General features: G+C 34.2%; 1 protein-coding gene across 2 annotated transcripts; it reads right to left on the bottom strand.

Moving 5' to 3' along the window:
- Positions 1-1,047: 1,047 nt before the first annotated feature.
- Positions 1,048-19,042, bottom strand: LOC125243231 (upstream stimulatory factor 2). Of its 2 annotated transcripts, XM_048152713.1 has the most exons (11): positions 18,900-19,042; positions 18,581-18,642; positions 18,352-18,428; positions 13,273-13,380; positions 12,913-13,075; positions 10,813-10,900; positions 8,030-8,068; positions 5,356-5,414; positions 5,014-5,108; positions 4,758-4,886; positions 1,048-2,532 (listed from the first exon to the last, which is right to left on the bottom strand). In XM_048152713.1, the coding sequence occupies exons 1-11, from the start codon at positions 19,028-19,030 to the stop codon at positions 2,443-2,445; spliced, it is 1,041 nt and encodes a 346-aa protein (XP_048008670.1). In that variant the 5' UTR covers positions 19,031-19,042; the 3' UTR covers positions 1,048-2,442. The 2 variants fall into 2 exon arrangements, with proteins under 2 accessions (XP_048008670.1, XP_048008671.1); XM_048152714.1 differs by lacking the exon at positions 8,030-8,068.
- Positions 19,043-20,486: the final 1,444 nt, after the last annotated feature.

Below are 20,486 nucleotides of genomic sequence, written 5' to 3'. Positions count from 1 at the left end.
AATTCACAATGTTTTATAACATTATTGTTCTTTTTATAATGTTATGTAATATGACAGTCCCAATCATAGTCATTATTAGTTGTTCATATTTGCTGTTTGAGCTGCGCTGAAGCTGCCGGCATGCTTTACTACAGCGTAATGCATCCTATATGAGATAAATCAGATATAGATAGGCCTACACAAAATCAACAGACCAAGACCTTTGTTAATCTTCAGAACACAAATTAAGATATTTTTGATGAAATCCGATGGCTCAGTGAGGCCTGCATTGGTTATTAATGTTATGAAGCAACAAGAATACTTTTTTTTGCATCAAAAAAAAAACAAAATAACGACTCTATTCAACAATATCTAGTGATGAGCGATTTCAAAACACTGCTTCATGAAGCTTTACGAATCATTTGTTTTGAATCAGTGGTTCAGACAGTGTATCAAACTGCCAAAGTCACGCCCCCCAGTGGTGAACCATTGAAATTTCTAAATACTTATGACATAACAAGGCCTTGTTTACTGAAATCACATGACTTTGGCAGTTTGATACATGTTCTGAACCACTGATTCAAAACAAAAGATTCGTAAAGCTTCATGAAGCAGTGTTTTGAAATCGCTCATCACTAGATATTGTTGAATAAAGTCATTATTTTGTTTTTTTGGCGCACAAAAAATATTCTCATCGCTTCATAACAATAAGGTTGAACCACTGTAGTCACATGACCTGTTTTAAAAACGTCTTTCTGGACACTGAAAGTGTTAATTATCTTGATGTCAATGCAGGCTTCACTGAGCCATCGGATTTCATCAAAAATATCTTAATTTGTGTTCTGAAGATGAACGAAGGTCTTACGGGTGTGAAACGACATGAGGGTGAGGAATTAATGACAGAATTTTCATTTTTGGGTCAACTAACCCTTTTTTCGATGATCAAGAAGTTTTATCGATTAAATGTATGATCGACAATTAACTGATTGTTGATTAATCATTAACATTCCTACAACAGACTGGGACTTCTGACCAATCAGAACAGAGCAGGCTCTCGGAAAGGAGGAGTTTGGAGAGACTGAATCCTTTATTGAACTGTTTCAGACACTGTGAGAAAAGAGCTGATGCTGCAATGTGCTTTTTCAAGTGTTTTTTGACCTTGGATGCGTGTAAACCCGTCGACTCCAAAACAAAATCAGGAACTTTTAAAATAGCATAACAGAGGCACTTTAAAATAACAGTTCACCCAAAAATAAAAACCTTGGGTAATTTACGCACCATTGTCGTTCCAAACCTGTTATTTCTTCAAAGGAACACGAAATGAGAACTGAAAAATCTTCATGACCACAATAGTGGTTGTAATAGCTGTGGCAGCAAGCTCCAAAAAGGACAAAAACACCATAAAAACGTCATATTCCAAGTCTAAAAAAGTTGTATTTACGGGAACCTTTAAATGCATGACATCAAATCATCGGTTTGCACGTCTCTTGCCATCTGAGCTGTGGTTAATGAGTGAATAATGACTTGGACTATGAGGAAAATAACAGAACAAAACTATTCTCTTAAATTGGTTTATATAAATATGACACAAAAAGTTTCAAGAAAGTAAACTAAGAATAAAGTGGCTATTTGTAACATTTGTGGATTGCAAATTGTCCATGTTAATCAGGTGTTTTGGACCTGATGATCAGAATAAAACACACAGTAACAAACATTTTTTCATTCCTGAGATGTCCAGCATTTAGCTACAAAGCAAACTCGATAGCTTTGTGAATATTTTCTCATTTGCTTCTTAGATTAGGTGATGCCTTCCGAACTTCCGAGATAAGAAGCTAATAATCCCAGACGGAGCTCATTTTCTTGCATCAGAGCTTTCTTTTAGAGGGACTCGTACGAGCAGGTGCTTTTGTTCTGATTTTAACACTAAATTTCACTGGAACCGCTAATGACATTTCATCACGGCTTCATTCATCCCGTAACGACCTTCCGAAACACCACAAAGCGGCAGATTTTCTCTGGGAGAATTTTAAATTAAACGAGGCACTGAACAAACAACTAATACTTCAAGAAAAAGCACGAAGGCAAAATTGAAAGCAACAAAGCTGGAAAATTAGCAAAAGGAAAATGTCTGGGGTGTATTATAAGGCAGAGAAAACTAAAACTGTATTCCTCTGTTTAGTCCGGAGTTAGTCAGGATGAATAAATAGCTGCTTTTAGGATCATAGGGTCCTGGTGTCGGCGCTAATAAAAACGTCTTGACCTCTGACCTCCACTGCAGCAAGCCTGGCTTCACTGTATCAGACAAGAAGAGCATCCAGTCACTGAGAGAGACTCTCGACTCGGTCGGCACAGACGGAGCACAAGCCAGCATATGTCATTCGGCCCACTTCAGTCCTATGTCATTCTCTGAAGGCCTTTTGTCATCTGGAAAGGCCACAATCTCTTTCCCAGAATGTCTGGAGCTCATTGTGCCGGAGCCGCTGTGAACATGTCAATGCCGTGATGCTCCAGCTGTGCTCGGAGAAGGCTGTTCTCGCTCTTGAGCTCCTCCAACTGAAACCAACATCAGAGAAGGTGATTATTAAATCTGAAGATGTAGAGGCAAATGTTTTGTATGATACTTACGTTTACATTTGTGCATTTGTCAGACGCTTTTATCCAAAGTTACGTACATTGAATCGAAGTTATATTATTATTTTTAAATTCATGCATTCCCAGGCTGAAACACATGACCTCGGCATTGCTAGTGCCATGCTCTACTACAGTTTCTGCTACAGGAATAAAATGAAATAAAATAAAATAAAATAAAATAAAATGAAATGAAATGAAATGAAATGAAATGAAATGAAATGAAATGAAATGAAATTAAATAAATAAATAAAGGAGTAAAAAATAGAATAAAATATAATATAATAAAATAAAATAAAGTAAAATAGAATTAAATAGAATAGAATAAATTGGATCAAAATAAAACAATAAAATAGAATAAAATAGAACAGAATGAAATCAAGGGATAGAATAAAATAAAATAGAATAAATAAATACAATTAAATAAAATAGAATAAAATAGAATAAAAATAAAACAATAGAATAAAACAAAAAGTAAAATAACATACAATAAAATAAAGTAGAATAGAACAGAATACAATAGAATAGAATAAAATAAAACAGAATAAAGTAAAATCGAATAAAATAGAACAGAATAATAAAGAGTAAAATAAAATAGAATAAAATAGAATAAAATAAATAAATAAAATCAAATAGAACAGAATAAAACAAAACAAAATAGAGTAAAATCAAATAGAATAGAATAAATTAGAATAAATTAAAAAAGAACAAAATAAAATAGAATAAAATAAATAAATAAAATCAAATAGAATACAATAGAATAAACAAAGTGAAATAAAATAAAATAGAATAAAATAAAGTAGAAAAGAACAGAATAGAACTGAATAAATTAAAATAGAATAAAACAGAATAAATAAAATAAAACAAAAACTAAAATAAAATTGAATAAAACAGAAAAAAACAGAATAAAATAAAATAGAATAAATAAAAAAACAAAAAGTAAAAATAAAATAAGATATTACGAATAGAATAGAATAAATTGGATCAAAATAAAACAATAAAATAGAATAAAATAGAACAGAATGAAATCAAGGGATAGAATAAAATAGAATAGAATAAAACAAAAGGTAAAATAAAATACAATAAAATAAAGTAGAATAGAACAGAATACAACAGAATAGAATAAAATAAAATAAAGTAAAATCGAATAAAATAGAACAGAATAATAGAGTGAAAATAAAATAGAATAAAATAAATAAATAAAATCAAATAGAACAGAATAAACAGAAAATTGAACAGAATAAAATAAATAAATCAAATCAAATACAATAGAATAAACAAAGTGAAATAAAATAAAATAGAATAAAATAAAGTAGAAAAGAACAGAATAGAACTGAATAAATTAAAATAGAATAAAACAGAATATAAAACAAAATAAAACAAAAACTAAAATAAAATTGAATAAAACAGAAAAAACAGAATAAAATAAAATAGAATAAATAAAAAAACAAAAAGTAAAAATAAAATAAGATATTACGAATAGAATAGAATAAAATAGAATAATTAAAATAAAAAGTCAAATAAAATATAATAAAACAGAAAAAACAGAATAAAATAGAATAAAATAAATAAATTAAATTAAATAGAATAGAATAAAATAAGAAAAAACAAAAAGTAAAAATAAAAAAAGATATTACGAATAGAATAGAATAAAATAGAATAGAATAAAATAAAACAAAAAGTAAAATAAAATATAATAAAACAGAAAAAACAGAATAAAATAGAATAAAATAAATAAATTAAATTAAATAGAATAGAATAAAATAAGATAAAACAAAAAGTAAAAATAAAATAAAAAAGATATTACGTCCTTGTTTAATTTGACAGGTATGTTTTCAGCACCCTCTTCTGGTGTTGTTTAACATGCACAGCCCAGTAATGGGTTAATTTATGCGATTTGGCTAATTAGTGACCTATGTGGCTTTCCAATGAAGGGCAGACTGAGAATGAAATTGTGTGTGTGTGGTTCAGTTATATTACGTTACATTATGGCAATATCCAAAATCCTCGTGGGGACATTTTTTGGTCCCCATAAGGAAAACAGCACATATGTATACAGAATAGGTAACGTGATTACAGACAAGGTCAGTGACAAATCGCAACTCAGCTCGCTACAGATGATGTTAAAGGTTTGGTGCTCAGCGACGTACCTGCTGTCTGAGCAGCTCATTGTCCATCTGCACTCTCTCTGCTCCTCTCAAACTCTCCTGCAGCCTCTGGTTATGCTGCTTCAGCTCTCCAATGTAATCACACGCCTTTGACAGGATCCCACCTTTACTCTGGAGGAACAAAAAAACATGCACTGCACTTTAGACAGATGCACTTTCAGGGCATCTATTGTACATAACAGGTCAATATAGTAAGGTTAGATTTTCATTTAGGTGAAAAATGCATCATGCAGCTCACCGCTCCAGTCTTGGTACCATCTATGCCACAGTCTGGGATGATTTTCGAAAGCGTCACAATCCAGTTGTTGATTTTGTCTCGCCGCCGCCTTTCAACTGCACATCAACAGCAAGAAGGAGATCAGAGGCAAAATCTGGGCCATATCATCTAAAGTTGCAATACGTGTTCAGTCTATCAACCCTCTACTGACATCTGCAGGCAGATATACTGAACATCAGAGCCTGCTGAGATTCATTTTCAGTGTCAGAATCTTTGGGATGGGAACAGTATTAGTTACCTAGGGTCTGTTGCTTTGCTTTTTACAGAGTAAAGACTCATATTAGATTAAGAGAATTCACTGACCTTCATTATGTTGTGCTCTTCTCCTCTCATCTCTAGGGGTGCGCGGACTGTCCATTTTCCTGCAGTAATAATGGAGCACAAAAATTTGCAATCGTATCTTTCAAAACATAACATATTAAAAAATAATAATAATAAATAAAAACAAAAAACTAAACCACTAAATATACACATATATACATAAGCTACATAAGATACATAAATACATACATACATAAACAAAAATAAAGGACAAACACTAAATAAACACAAAATAAAACAAACAACAAACACAATAAAACAATAACAAAAAATAAAATAAAACAAACACAAAATAAAACATACACTAAATAAACAAAATAAAATAAAACAAACAAAAAATAAAGCAAACACAAAACAAACACAAAATAAAACAAAGTAAACAAAATAAAGCAAACACAAAATAAAAACAAAATAAAACAAACACTAAATAAACAAAATAAAATAAAACAACATAAACACAAAATAAAACAATCACAAAACAAACACAAAATAAAAACACAAAAACAACAAAACAAAAAATAAAGCAAACAAAACAAACACAAAATAAAACAAACACAACATAAACACAAAATAAAACAAACAAAATAAAACAAAGTAAAGAAAATAACACAAAAAATAAACAAAAAAATCAAACACAAAATAAAGCAAACACAAAATAAAACAAAGTAAACAAAATAAAACTAAAAAATAAACAAAAAAATCAAACACAAAATAAACAAAACCATCACAAAACAAATACAAAATAAAACAAAGTAAACAAAATAAAACAAAAAATAAACAAAAAATTCAAACAAAATAAAGCAAACACAAAACAAACACAAAATAAAACAAACAAAATAAAACAAAATAAAACAAAAAAATAAACAAAAAATCAAACACAAAATACAAAAACATAAAATAAACAAAACCATTATAAAACAAACAAAAACACTAAATAAAACAAAATGCAAAACAAAACAAAAATAAATTAAATAAACAAGCACATTTCTGTCATTTGAGACTTGGCTGCATAAATGATTTAGTTTTTTAAATGAAAAAATGTTTTAAGAAATAATAATAATAAATCAATTTACTGCTTTGGGAAATAACCATAGTAATAAATAAAATTAATGTAACAAAAGAATAATCTTTTAATTTGTTAAAAGCTACAGACAGTCTGGTCAATGCATGTTTTTTTTTACTTGCACAAAATTTAAATTACCGCTCAGTATCGTTTAAAATAAGTGATAATTTCATTTCAGCAATGTTGTGTGGATCTCATTTGCTTTCATTTGCATTTTATTATGTATGCATTCACATTAAACACACGATCAGCCGCCCTTCACTCATGATATCGGCATCGGCATAAATACCGTGGGGTCAACCACTAGTGAGTATGTCCAGGGCCGGACGGCCCCAGTGTGAGTTACAGGAAGCAGGGCCTGTTCACGTTCGCCATGGAGCACGTAAAGCACAGACGCACTGCCCTAAAGACTAGTCTCAGCTTTGTAAGGTTACAGTTAGTATTAGTGTGGACTGGCAGATATCTCCGTACGGTCTCTCTGCCCTTCGCGTGTGATCTCAGGGGAGTCTCGGCATCGGCTGTGTTCATTAGGTTATAAATTGTGGTGCTGCAAACAGCTGCCGTCTGCGACGAGGCCCGACTTTAGCCTAATGACACAACTGTTCTCCGCGTGGAATCTTCCCTCAGGTATGCTTTAATTAAGTCACGACTCCGCAGCATCACATCTGTCACACCGCAGAAGGGAGAATACGCAACACCAGGTAAGGTAAAGCATCTCACAAAACGCCATGAAGGAAGCGAGATGCTTTCAACAAAAACTGAAGAACTGAAGATGCTTTTATTTACTCTACAGGAAGTCTATCTTTATATAAAAGCACTATATACGGAGGAATATAAATGCACAGAAGGCTGTCTTCTTTCAGCCAAACACAATCAGAGATATATTAAAAAATATCCTGGCTCTTCCAAGCTTTATAATGGGAGTGAATAGGGGGCGATATTTTGAAGCCCAAAAAAGCGCATGCATCCATCAAAAAAGTAATCCATACGGCTCCAGGGGCTAATAAATATGGATATTTTTCTTACAAAAATGCATCACTTCACTCCAGAAGGCCTTTATTAACACCCTGGAGTTGTATGGATTACTTTTATGATGGATGGATGCGATTTTTTAAGCTTCAAAATCTCGTCCCCCATTCACTCATAAAGCTTGTTAAAGCTCCGCCCTCTTCTGGAAAGGGGGCGGGGAGCAGCAGCTCATTTGCATTTAAAGGGACACACACAAAAACGGCGTGTTTTTGCACCCAAATAGGGGCAAATTTGACAAACTATAATAAATGATCTGTGGGGTATTTTGAGCTGAAACTTCACAGACACATTCTGGAGACACCAGAGACTTATATTACATCTTGTAAAAGGGACATAATAGGTCCCCTATAAGAACAACCCATTTTTTTTCACAAAAGTTCAATAATCAAGAGGTGTGTCACAATACTTAGTGAATTTGTCTTTAATTTCACTCAACAAAGTCAACATTTACTCAAATTAGGTGTTAATTTTGTGGCACAGAAATGACTCTCTATACCTTTAAGAGACAGTTTTTTGTTTCTTTGGGTTTATTTTGGCTTAAGGGGATGTAAAAGTTCTTCTCACCAGTTAAAAGCTTCATGCTGCTGTGTGTTGAGTTCATCTCTGCAGAAAAGGGGCAAATTTATTTCAGACATTTCAAAAAACGCTATGATTAAGTAATGAATGACATTTCAGCTTTAAGGTAGATGGAAAATGACAGAAACAGTTTGACTGGATGGTTACTATCTTTGCTGAAAAGAAAATCTGACATGAACAGACACATCTCTCAAGAACACAGCCTGCAATTTATGCAGTATTTATACTGTGAATATAATATTAAATTGTTTGTATGCATGGAAGATCTACAAACCCGATTCCAAAAACATGATTGTGAATAAAAAAGAAATGCAATAATTTACAAATCTCATAAACTTATATTTTATTCACAATAGAATATAGATAACATGTCAAATGTTGAAAGTGAGACATTTTGAAATGTCATGCCAAATATTGGCTCATTTTGGATTTCATGAGAGCTACACATTCCAAAAAAGTTGGGACAGGTAGCAATAAGAGGCCGGAAAAGTTAAATGTGCATATAAGGAACAGCTGGAGGACCAATTTGCAACTTATTAGGTCAATTTGCAACATGATTGGGTATAAAAAGAGCCTCTCAGAGTGGCAGTGTCTCTCAGAAGACAAGATGGGCAGAGGATCACCAATTCCCCCAATGCTGCGGCGAAAAATAGTGGAGCAATATCAGAAAGGAATTTCTCAGAGAAAAATTATCATCTACAGTGCATAATATCATCCAAAGATTCAGAGAATCTGTAACAATCTCTGTGCGTAAGGGTCAAGGCCGGACAAACATGGATGCCCGTGATCTTCAGGCCCTTAGACGGCACTGCATCACATACAGGAATTCTACTGTAATGGAAATCACAACATGGGCTCAGGAATACTTCCAGAAAACATTGTCGGTGAACACAATCCACCGTGCCATTCGCCGTTGCCGGCTAAAACTCTATAGGTCAAAAAAGAAGCCATATCTAAACATGATCCAGAAGCGCAGGCGTTTTCTCTGGGCCAAGGCTCATTCAAAATGGACTGTGGCAAAGTGGAAAACTGTTCTGTGGTCAGACGAATCAAAATTTGAAGTTCTTTTTGGAAAACTGGGACGCCATGTCATCCGGACTAAAGAGGACAAGGACAACCCAAGTTGTTATCAGCGCTCAGTTCAGAAGCCTGCATCTCTGATGGTATGGGGTTGCATGAGTGCGTGTGGCATGGGCAGCTTACACATCTGGAAAGGCACCATCAATGCTGAAAGGTATATCCAAGTTCTAGAACAACATATGCTCCCATCCAGACGTCGTCTCTTTCAGGGAAGACCTTGCATTTTCCAAAATGACAATGCCAGACCACATACTGCATCAATTACAACATCATGGCTGCGTAGAAGAAGGATCCGGGTACTGAAATGACCAGCCTGCAGTCCAGATCTTTCACCCATAGAAAACATTTGGAGCATCATAAAGAGGAAGATAAATAGGAAGACCTAAGACAGTTGAGCAACTAGAAGCCTGTATTAGACAAGAATGGGACAACATTCCTATCCCTAAACTTGAGCAACTTGTCTTCTCAGTCCCCAGACGTTTGCAGACTCTTATAAAAAGAAGAGGGGATGCCACACAGTGGTAAACATGGCCTTGGCCCAACTTTTTTGAGATGTGTTGATGCCATGAAATTAAAAATCAACTTATTTTTCCCTTAAAATGATACATTTTCTCAGTTTAAACATTTGATATGTCATCTATGTTGTATTCTGAATAAAATATTGAAATTTGAAACTTCCACATCATTGCATTCTGTTTTTATTCACAATTTGTACGTCACAACTTTTTTGGAATCGGGTTTGTAAATAACATACTACATTTGCCAAAATCTGGGTGTACAACAGAGCAAACCATCATTTTTGACAATATTTTGAAAACTTGAGACATTTTTAGACAGTTTAAAAGCACACAGCTAAAACTAAAATTAATTTATTAGTAAAAATACCATAATAGTATAGGAATAGTATTTTATTCTGCATGCAACCCACACTCTCTAACTACACTGGCTTTTTTCCCCAGGAACTAATAATAAGGGATTTGTAATTCTTATGGAAGAAAGTAAGATTAAGACTCTTGTGAAATCCATTACGCTGCAGATTTCGCAAAAGCTGTGTGTGTCCAAAAGGAGGAAATAATCAAACAAGAACGACTGAAACAAACACCTCTGACACGCGATTCTTCAGCAGGATATTTCTACTGAGCCTATTTTGGAGGATGAGGATGTTGCAACCGCACGAACGCGTGAGCATCACCCGTTTTCACAACACTTCTGCTTCTGCAGTGTAAAAACAGCACCTTCAGAAGGAAGCACAACAAACCACTCTCTTCCATGAATTATGACTGAATTTGAGCACATGATCCTGTCAAAAACCAGAATCGTGACAAACAGCCCTGTTTCGTATGGATTTGCCAATGCGCTAGCGGGATCCCAAGGTTAAATGGAGAGCAAGGCACAAGGAGCATGCAAAGGTGCAATCACTCCCTGGGTAAATCCTATCCCAAATTCAAAACACAGACCCCTGACGCATTATTATTCAACCTATAAAATGTGTAAATGTGCCTCATTCAATACTAATGAACGTTATGGATTTAAAACAAATTACGCTTTAATGGACAACACCTGTCTTATGCTGTCAGTAGGCTTTAAATGCAATTTGAGATTTTTGTAGAATGATCTTCTGTGGTAAATTGACACTAAAATACAGAGCTTAAAAGCATAACACCTGTTTTGTGCCACTCTTTTGTACTTACACAGTGTATGTATGTGTGCGTGGAGCTATAGTCCGCTGAGAGGCAGAATGCAGAGCATCTGAAGGAGTCATCATCACGTAGAATTGACCTAAACGAGAGAGACGACTGATGTTGCATTGCTTCACATACTAAATTCAAATCACATTTACTGCCACTGAGAGAACTCATGTTTATTCTGATAAGAGATTTATTGTATGATTATGTAGTAGAGTATGTGGTTCACAATGACAGGCAGAATGACTGCAATATTATTTATATATATACACGTGATGAATAATACAGTCAAACCAAAAATTATTCAGACATTTTTGATATATTTTTACACTAGTAGGTTCAGGACACTATAGTTCATTTATGTAAGTGAGGATAGCAAAATAAAGTAAACTGTGACATATTATACCCAACAATTCTTCATACAGTGGACTACCAGTAAAACTGATTTTCAACCAAACATTATTCAGACACTTTGACCTGACCATGTTTTGCTTAAGTGTTATCTGACATAATTAAGATTAATGTTTTCTGACACAGTTTAACTCTGAGATCTTGTCATATTTTATTACCATTTTTTTAAACTATAGTGAATAAACTGAATTAATGAATGAAATGTTCAAGGTGTCTGAATAAATTTTGGTTTGACTAAATATTATATATATATATACACTACCATTCAAAAGTTTGGAAATATTACTATTTTTAATGTTTTCGAAAGAAGTCTCTTATGCTTATCAAGGCTGCATTTATTTGACCAAAAATACTGAAAAAAACTGTAATATTGTAAAATAATATTACAATTTAAAATAATGGTTTTCTATTATAATATACTTGATATAAATTATGTCTGTGATACAAAGCTGAATTTTAAGCATCATTAAATCCAGTCTTTAGTGTCACATGATCCTTCAGAAATCATTCTATTATGCTGATTTATTACAAATGTTGTGCTGCTTAATATTTTTTTTTTCGTGATTTTAAATTTTTTTTGTAACAATATACACTACTGTTCAAAAGTTTGGGGTCAGTATTTTTTTCTTTCTTTTATTTTGGAAGAAATTAATACTTTTTTTCAGCAAGGATGTGTTTAATTGATAAAAAGGTGATAGTAAAGATTTATATTGTTAGAAAATATTTCTATTTTGAATAAATGCTGGTCTCTTTGACTATTTATTCATCAATGAATCCTGAAAAATGTATCACAGTTTCCAAAAAATATTAAGCAACACAACTGTTTCCAACTTTGATAATAACTGAGCAGCAAATCATCATATTAGAATGATTTCTGAAGGATCATGTGACACTGAAGACTGGAGTAATGATACTGAAAATTCAGCTTTGCATTACAGAAAAAAATTATATTTTAAAGTATATTAAAATAGAAAACCATTATTTTAAATTGTAATAATATTTCACAATATTACTGTTTTTTCTGTATTTTTGATAAGCATAAGAGACTTCTTTCAAAAACATTACACATATATATATCTGAGTAGCTGCATACTAGTTATTTCATATACAACCAATTTTTAGTAAAAAATTATCATCATTCTATCATTATATATGTATATGTATATATATATATATATATATACATATACATATATAATGATAGAATGATGATAATTTTTTACAAAAAATTGGTTGTATATGAAATAACTAGTATGCAGCTACTCTGAGATAATAAATCAAATTGATGAATTAATTATTTTATACTCTTTTATACTCTTTTCATGTGTAATTAAATCAGATTAAATGTCAAAGTATAATTATTATTAATTATTAAATTATTATTAATAATTAAGTCTGATATGATCACATATTTCAGACTGTTGAAAATATTTCGGACTCTTGAGGAGCAGACAGCAATTCAAAGTCACTGTGAAATGCATAATAGCACACCTTACTTTGAAAATAAACTAATCAACTTCATTACTTGTTCATTCAGATAATTAATAGTTAGAACCATCACTCCACTTTCCGTTGTTTTAATAACTTCCTCTAACTGAAGTGAAATGACTGTAACGAACTGTTGCTCAATCTACTGAAGCGTGTTGCATGTGATTCTATATGTGAGTGTGACGGCAGATCTCAAAGTGTCCGTACCTGCCGTTTGTGTGAATGTGTGGTCAGCTGATGTCTGCATGGACAGGGCCGTGGCTGTTCCCTCGCTCACAGATGATGCTGGGAAATACACACATCGTGCCTCCTCTCTGTCATCTTCTCCAGCAGGACTGCCTCCATCACTGAAAGAGTTTTGAATTACTCTCTGGGAGAAAACAGGCGTTAAAACATTTTACAATGCATAAACCTTAACATCTGGCTATTCAGTTATAGCTGAGATTGTGTAGTATTCATCTTCCGCTCTGACATGTTGTCATGTTCTGCTGGTCGTTGAATAAGACTCGTGTTGAACGTCATGACATAATGAAGTACGAGCTGGAGACAGATGTGTTGATTCCATACCAGCTGGGATCCAGTGAGGTTGGCTGCGGAAACCACATTAACCGTCCCTCCGACTTCCCCTCTACCCTCGCGTCGCTGATCTGAGACAGGAATCACTCGGTATGTCACCTGAGGAGGACAGAGACAGAGGCTGCGCCTGAAATCGAATACTTCTCTACTATATAGTAGGCGAAAAACAGTATGTGACAAAATAATGAGTTCACTGTACTCATAAAAGTGAACTACTGCTTCTGGCGAGATTCTGAAGTATGCATACGATGGACACTTTACTATCCCATGAGGCCACGGGAGAAGATTTGTGAATGGCAGTGAAGCTGATGCTGGTAGGTTACATGATAAGGGCAACATGGCGAATGTAGTATTCGGGGTGGTTGCTAAGGTGTTGCTATGCGGTGGCTAGGGTGTTGCTTTGCGGTTGCTAGGGTAAACGGAGTGGTTGCTAAGGTGTTGCTATGCGGTTGCTAAGGTACTCGGGGTGGTTGCTAAGGTGTTGCTATCTGGTTGCTAAGGTGTTGCTATGCAGTAGCTAGGGTGTTGCTTTGCGGTTGCTAGAGTACTCGGAGTGGTTGCTAAGGTGTTGCTATGCGGATGCTAGGGTACTCAGGGTGGTTGCTAAGGTGTTGCTATGTGGTTGCTAAGGTGTTGCTATGCGGTTGCTAGGGTACTCGGGGTGGTTGCTAAGGTGTTGCTATGCGGTTGCTAAAGTACTCGGGGTGGTTGCTTAGGTGTTGCTATGCGGTTGCTAAAGTACTCGGGGTGGTTGCTTAAGCCGGGGACACACCTAACGATTGTAAGGCCGATTATGAATGTAATTTGATACTTACGACTGATCATGTCCAATCGCGCCGAGTCAGAGCCAGTTGCGTTCAGTCGGTGTTTACAGTTGGTGCTTAAAATCGTGCAGTGTGCTGCGTCTAACGATTCTAGTCTTAGAATTTTAGAAAGTCATTGCCAGTCCTCCTCGCAAAGATTCTTCTCAAATTTGATAATTCCCACTTCTGAAGTAGTGATTACGAGCAAATCGCATTCAAGTTTCGAAAGGAAAGTCATTTTTACAATAGCGCTGAGAGCACGTGAAGGCAGCATAATATTTGCGACTGATGACGTCTCTGTTTCCTTGGAGACTGTGTCAGGCGATTGTAAACAAGCGGCGAAATGGCGTCAAAAAACGTTTGCAACATAAATACACATTGGACAACCGGTATGGAAGAAAAACTGGTTGAACTCTGGCAAGAGTACGAATACAACATATCTTCGAAGGAATAACGTACCATAATAGAAGTGATAAGGAAAGAAGCTGGGCTGCTATTGCGGAAGCTTTGAACTTATCAGGTACAGGACCGGATTATCCATAGACGGGATTGGGCGAGTGTCCTGGGGCACCAGCCAATAGGGGGGCAACAAGTGATAAAGATAATGACTAACGTTAGACTTTTTTTTATCATGTTTTGTATATTATTTATCTGGAAAGATACGGATACAAAATTAACAGTTAATGATACAATATATACAGAGAGAATATAAAGAGCCCTGCCCCTTTGATCGCGAAAGTGAAAGTGCCCTTTGAGGTCGCATTGTGGTAGTATAATTTACTTCTGTGGTAATTTAATGGTCTGTACAGTGCCGTTTCAAGTCGAACAAGCTTCATTGAGGATCGCAGCTTATCGTTGCTTAACAACGGCGACACCACCGGAGTGCAAGCTCTAAAAATAGATTAATTTACCAAAGTTTACTCACCTCAAATTCTCTCTGTTGAAAACAAAGTGCGCGTTTTCCTCTTTTTTTTTTTGTTATTTTCCGCACAAATATAGCTGCAGATGAAGAGCGCCAGCTGTTTGTTTACATCCATTTTCAAGATCCCGCGCACAGTGTGTTGCTTAGCAGCGGTCTCAATCGTAAACGTTTGTGTTCTTCTCCGACTGTCAACGATTAAAATCGGCTCCAGTTGAAGGAAACAATCGGTATGTGTGTTCTGTTCAGTCTTAGAATGTTTCAGCTAATCGTTAGGTGTGTCCCCGGCTTTAGGTGTTGCTATGCGATTGCTAGGGTATTCTGGGTGGTTGCTAGGGTGTTGCTATGCGATTGCTAGGGTACCCGGAGTGATTGCTAAGGTGTTGCTAAGCGGTTGCTAGGGTACTTGGGGTGGTTGCTAAGGTGTTGCTATGTACATCCAGATCTTTTTTAGGTATGTTCTATATAAGAACTAGTAAGCACTTATTCAAAATAAGTACCTACTGAAGAGAGTATGTGATTTCGGACCCAGCCAGACTTTCATTACTAGCGTTGATTAAAATACAGATTTTTTTAGATTATTTGTGATTTTCATGTGAATGATCCAATATTTATTTCTTAATATGCCTTTTTTACCACTCTTTCCATGACTTTTGAACTTTATTTATGCATTTATTATATATTTATATACATATAGCTGTTTTGAAGCAATCTGCATTGTAAAAAGCACTATATAAATAAAGTGATAGCAGGAAACGTTTTGGCTGTATAGCAGCTCTAAAAGAAAACAGTGTCATTGTTCACAAGTTCAGTATTGATTCATTTCTATTGTAAAAATCAGTAGATATTAATTTAGTTTATTTATCTACACAGAAGCTCTAGAGAAAACAGTCATGACATCGTCCATCTCAGTTCATCAAGCGTGCCACACGAGCCCTGAAAAGTGAAGCCAAAGCATCTCGATCGCCCCCAGGTGGCAGGAAGCAGTATAGACCATAAACCCCACCCTTTCCATAAACAATCAAATTACACATCAAATATTTTTTTTCAAAAAATATTTTCTGTCCTTTTAGGCTTTTTTTTAAATCTCAACATTTGAGATTGAGATTTTTTTTTAAACAGTTCTGGAAATGTTGAGATTATTTCACACAGACATAATGTGTTGTTGTGCAGTAAACTGTATATTAACCGATTCTGAGGGAGTGTGGGCGGGACCTTGATATTGCGGCTCCACTTCGAGCTGTGAAGATGCGTCGGCCATCTTCTTTTACAGTCTACGGTTTCTATACAATGCTGTCAATGCAGGCAGATTAGTAATATTGTTTGAATATTCTGTTCTATTTCCAGATGTTTTTAGGTTTTCCATGACTGTAACCCTAAAAAAAATACCGTTTAAATCTGAAACATAATATACCGCATTATTAGACCGTTTTCTAAAGATGCACGATTTATTAAAACCATTAAAAAATCATAATACAGCATAGCATAGTGCTATCCTTTTTAAACCTACTGTTACACAGAAGAATACATCAATAAAAGTTTAAGCCCTTGCTCTGCGTTTGCATGTTTTGAAGTCCACATATTCTTGTTGAAGAAATTATAGTGGCTGTAGCATTTCTGTCATAAAGAAGTGGCCGAATATTATTATTATTATTTGTTAAATTAATATTATATTTTTAATTAAAATAAATGCTGTTTGGCCAAAAACAAGGATTTGATCATGTTGCGTAACAACAACAATCATCAGGCTTTTGGCGCCCTCTGCAGGCATTTGTTATAATACATAACATTTTAAATGTTTTTATGTTTAAATATGAAGTAGCTTGTTTTGGTTAATGTAGAAAAGAATCTAAAGATGCAAACAGACGGAGGGTAGTAGGCTTAAAACAAACACCATTTAAATGTGTATTTTGTAGTTTTCTTTCCATTAGAGTAAAAAGACATGGAAGCAAAAATAGACCAAAATCTCAAAAATTGTCCACTACATACTTGAAAATAGTAGCGTCGAAAACATGCACATTGTGGCATAGTTTCCTTTGCTGTTGCCTGCTCTTGTGATAAACCTAGTGAATATGAAAAAAGACCATGGTCTCTGTGTGAACTGATGATTTTGCAGAAATCTGTTGAGTATAAAACAATTGCTTGAGTATGAGGGAATTAAAATAAATTGTTAAGGAAATCAGAGTTGTGTATATATATATTTAACATTTTGTTTATTTTTTTTTAATAAATAATTTTGAGAAGTGCACTTTTTCCCATTTGAGCCTCTGCCCCCCAAAATGTCTGTGCACGTCCCTGCCCAGAATGCATTGTTTACGATATATTACTGTTTTAATGGAAAACTGTGTTTTACTGTGTGAAGTTTAGTTTTTTACAGCTATTTTTAGAGTGAATGTAGCCATGATACTTTAGCTGATATTGTACCACAAGATATGATGTTTAAGGTATCTCAACATCCAAAACAAGAGAGTCTGCTGCTTTTTGTCGCCCTAAAATGTAGGGAAAATGGCATGATTGACTATAAAGTGTTCATGGAAAAGTTTCCAGCGTCTCCTGGCTGAATTCTCCATTCATCCCTTTAATAATCATCCCTCCAGTCCACGCAGAGAGCTGTGCATGATCTAATTAAAATGTCTAGAACGACACAGTTGTTCACTGAAAGAATACGCATTTGTAAATGCCCCTTAACACCCCCCTCCCCAACATCTGTCATGTGACCCACCTCCTGACTGACATGTGACACAGGCCCAGTGCCAATCCCAGTGAGAGATTAGAATCACATGACTGCCAGTGCAAATAGGAGAAAACAAATAAAGCTATTTTCAAGTACATTTTATCCTAAATTCTCAGTACCGTAATGCACGTTTCTTTTGTTATTCCCATTTTCTCAATAGTTGTTCTCATTATATTACAGGGAAAAAAAATATTAATATATTAATATTAAATATTTTATAACGTTATATAATTTATTTTTAATATTTGTTTTATTCAGTATTTTTAATGTTGTTCAATCAGCATAAATTAAATACTATGATGATGCATAACTGCATTTTAATAATATCTTTTTTTATACATTTTCATGCATTAAAGTAATTTAAAATAATTAATCAAATAATAAAATAAAGTACTGAAATTAAATGTTCTGAAATATAATTTTTGGGCATTTTGGGGTAAAACCAGACAGATACTTGGCTGAGTTTAAGAGGTTCCCATTAAAAGAGACAAAACGACAAACATCTACCAGAAAATGAACTATGTCAGACAGATTTGACAGCGGTTGAATCTTCCCCTCAAAAAGCTTGTCTTTAATAAAGGATTTATCCATGATGGCACTGAAAGGACACTCACCTGTCCTCCAGTATTTTCTGTGTGAAATTGATAGTGAATGTTGCCATCCACACGAGCTAAAGGATGAGGAGCCACACCTGCGATAACAAATATCATGTTAGCAACCCAGATATAAAGCAAATATCTTGGGAATTTAGTAGAACATTAGGATAATAGAGAACTGTAGCAAATAAAGCATGCAAAATGAAATAAATGTCTTGATCAGGTACAAAAAAGCATCACGACTTACCTTCAGCTGTTTGTACAACCTTCTTTTCTTGACTTTTGTGACTGCAGATAAACTTCTTATTCCTGTGACGCATAAAAGTGCAATATGACCATAGAAAGCCCTTATTACATTCATCAGCTTTTTTTACAATCACTTCTCAGAAGATGTTGGTCTCAAACAGTTCTGAGGACCAGTACCCCAGTTACAGAAGATGCATCCACAACCAAACTGCATTATTAAAATATATTTTCTTCAGTCATTGTCTACACAAACTCACAGTGCATTCCTGCACATTTCTCATCAGTGTCTGTGAGAATCTGCTGGCAGTGGAAAGCATTACCTGTCTGAGGAGAGAGAGTTGAGCTGCAGCTGATCCATCAGGGCTCTGACTCTCTCACAGATGATCACGGGAACAAACACTCCAGTCATGTGAGATTCTTCTTCTTCTTTTGTGGGGCTTAATGGGAACATTACTGCCACCAACTGGAGTGTGTAAATAAAATAATATTTAAATATTATAATATTTATAAATTGTGTGCATGTGTGTATAAATACACTGCTGTTCAAAAGTTTGGGATTATTAAGATTTTTTAAAAATGATTTTAAAATATGCCTCTTCTGCTCACCAAGGCTGCATTTATTTGATCAAAAATACAGTAAAACTGTGAAATATTATTATAATTTAAAATAACTGTTTTCTATGTGAATCAAAGCTGAATTTTCAGCATCATTACTCCAGTCTTCAGTGTCACATGATCCTTCAGAAATCATTCTAATATGATGATTTGATGCTCAAGAAAAAAAAATGTATTATAAATGTTGAAAACAGTTTTTATCAGGAATCTTTTATGAATAGAAAGTTTAAAAGCATTTATCTGAAATAGAAAGGTTTTTTTAACAATATAAATGTGTTTACTGTCACTTTTGATAAATTTAATGCATCCTTGCTGAATAAAAGTATTAATTTCTTTCCAAAAAAAAAAAAAAATTCTGACCCCAAACTTTTGAACGGTAGTGTATAATGTTACAAAAGATTTCTATTTCAGATAAATGCTTTAGAACAGTAGTGTCCAGCACTATATATAAGCGCTTTGAGCTCTGGAAAAGCGCTATATAAATTAAACTTATTATTATTATTATTATTATTATTATTATATATGTCACCCTGGACCACAAAACCAGTCACACGGGTATATTTGAAGCAATAACCAACAATACATTGTATGGGTCAAAATTATCAATTTTTCTTTTATGCCAAAAATCATTAGGATATTAAGTAAAGATCATGGTCCATGAAGATATTTTGTAAATTTCCTACCGTAAATATATCAAAATGTATTTTTGTGAGTGGATATGCATTGCTAAGGATTTCATTTGGACAACTTTAAAGATGATTTTCTTAATATTTAATTTATTTATTTTTTTGCACCCTTAGATTCCAGATTTTCTCTCTCTCTCTCTCTCTCTCTCTCTCTCTATAGTTTTCACCCCCCGACTCTTAATGCATCGTGTTTCCTTCTGGAGCATCAGTGAATGTTTGAACCTTTTTTAATAGTTGAGTTTGAGTCCCTCAGTTGTCCTCAGTGTGAAAAGATGGATCTCAAAATCCTACATTCACTGCTGGAAAGGGTTCAAATATGCAAAAATGCTTGAAAACTGAAGAATCTGCAGGATCTGGAGGATTTTTCTGAAGAACAGAGCTCAGTTTAACTGCTCAGGACAAACAAGAGACTCATGAACAACCATCACAAAACATAAAAACAGTCGTGGATCATCAGGTAACCACACACAGTATTGAGAATCAATGGTTCACATACTTTTGAATGGAGATATTTTAATAAACTCAGCTATTTTTTGTCTTGTGAACTAAATGCAAACATCTTTTATGTAAAATATCTTACTCAGGACAGTACTAAATAAAAAAATA

Source organism: Megalobrama amblycephala, linkage group LG13 (genome assembly GCF_018812025.1).
Source record: "Megalobrama amblycephala isolate DHTTF-2021 linkage group LG13, ASM1881202v1, whole genome shotgun sequence".
In the NCBI taxonomy this organism is placed as follows: Eukaryota; Metazoa; Chordata; class Actinopteri; order Cypriniformes; family Xenocyprididae; genus Megalobrama; species Megalobrama amblycephala.
The sequence above is the reverse complement of the archived record's forward strand: the minus strand, read 5'-3'. Positions and strand labels throughout refer to the sequence as shown.

Coding starts and splice junctions, on each gene's coding strand:
- LOC125243231 (XM_048152713.1), bottom strand. CDS start 19,030: ATGTTCCCATTAAGCCCCACAAAAGAAGAAGAAGAATCTCACATGACT. Junction 13,076..13,272: donor ACCTCACTGGATCCCAGCTG/GTATGGAATCAA, acceptor GTTTTCTCCCAG/AGAGTAATTCAAAACTCTTT. Junction 2,533..4,757: donor ATGAGCTGCTCAGACAGCAG/GTACGTCGCTGA, acceptor TGTTGGTTTCAG/TTGGAGGAGCTCAAGAGCGA.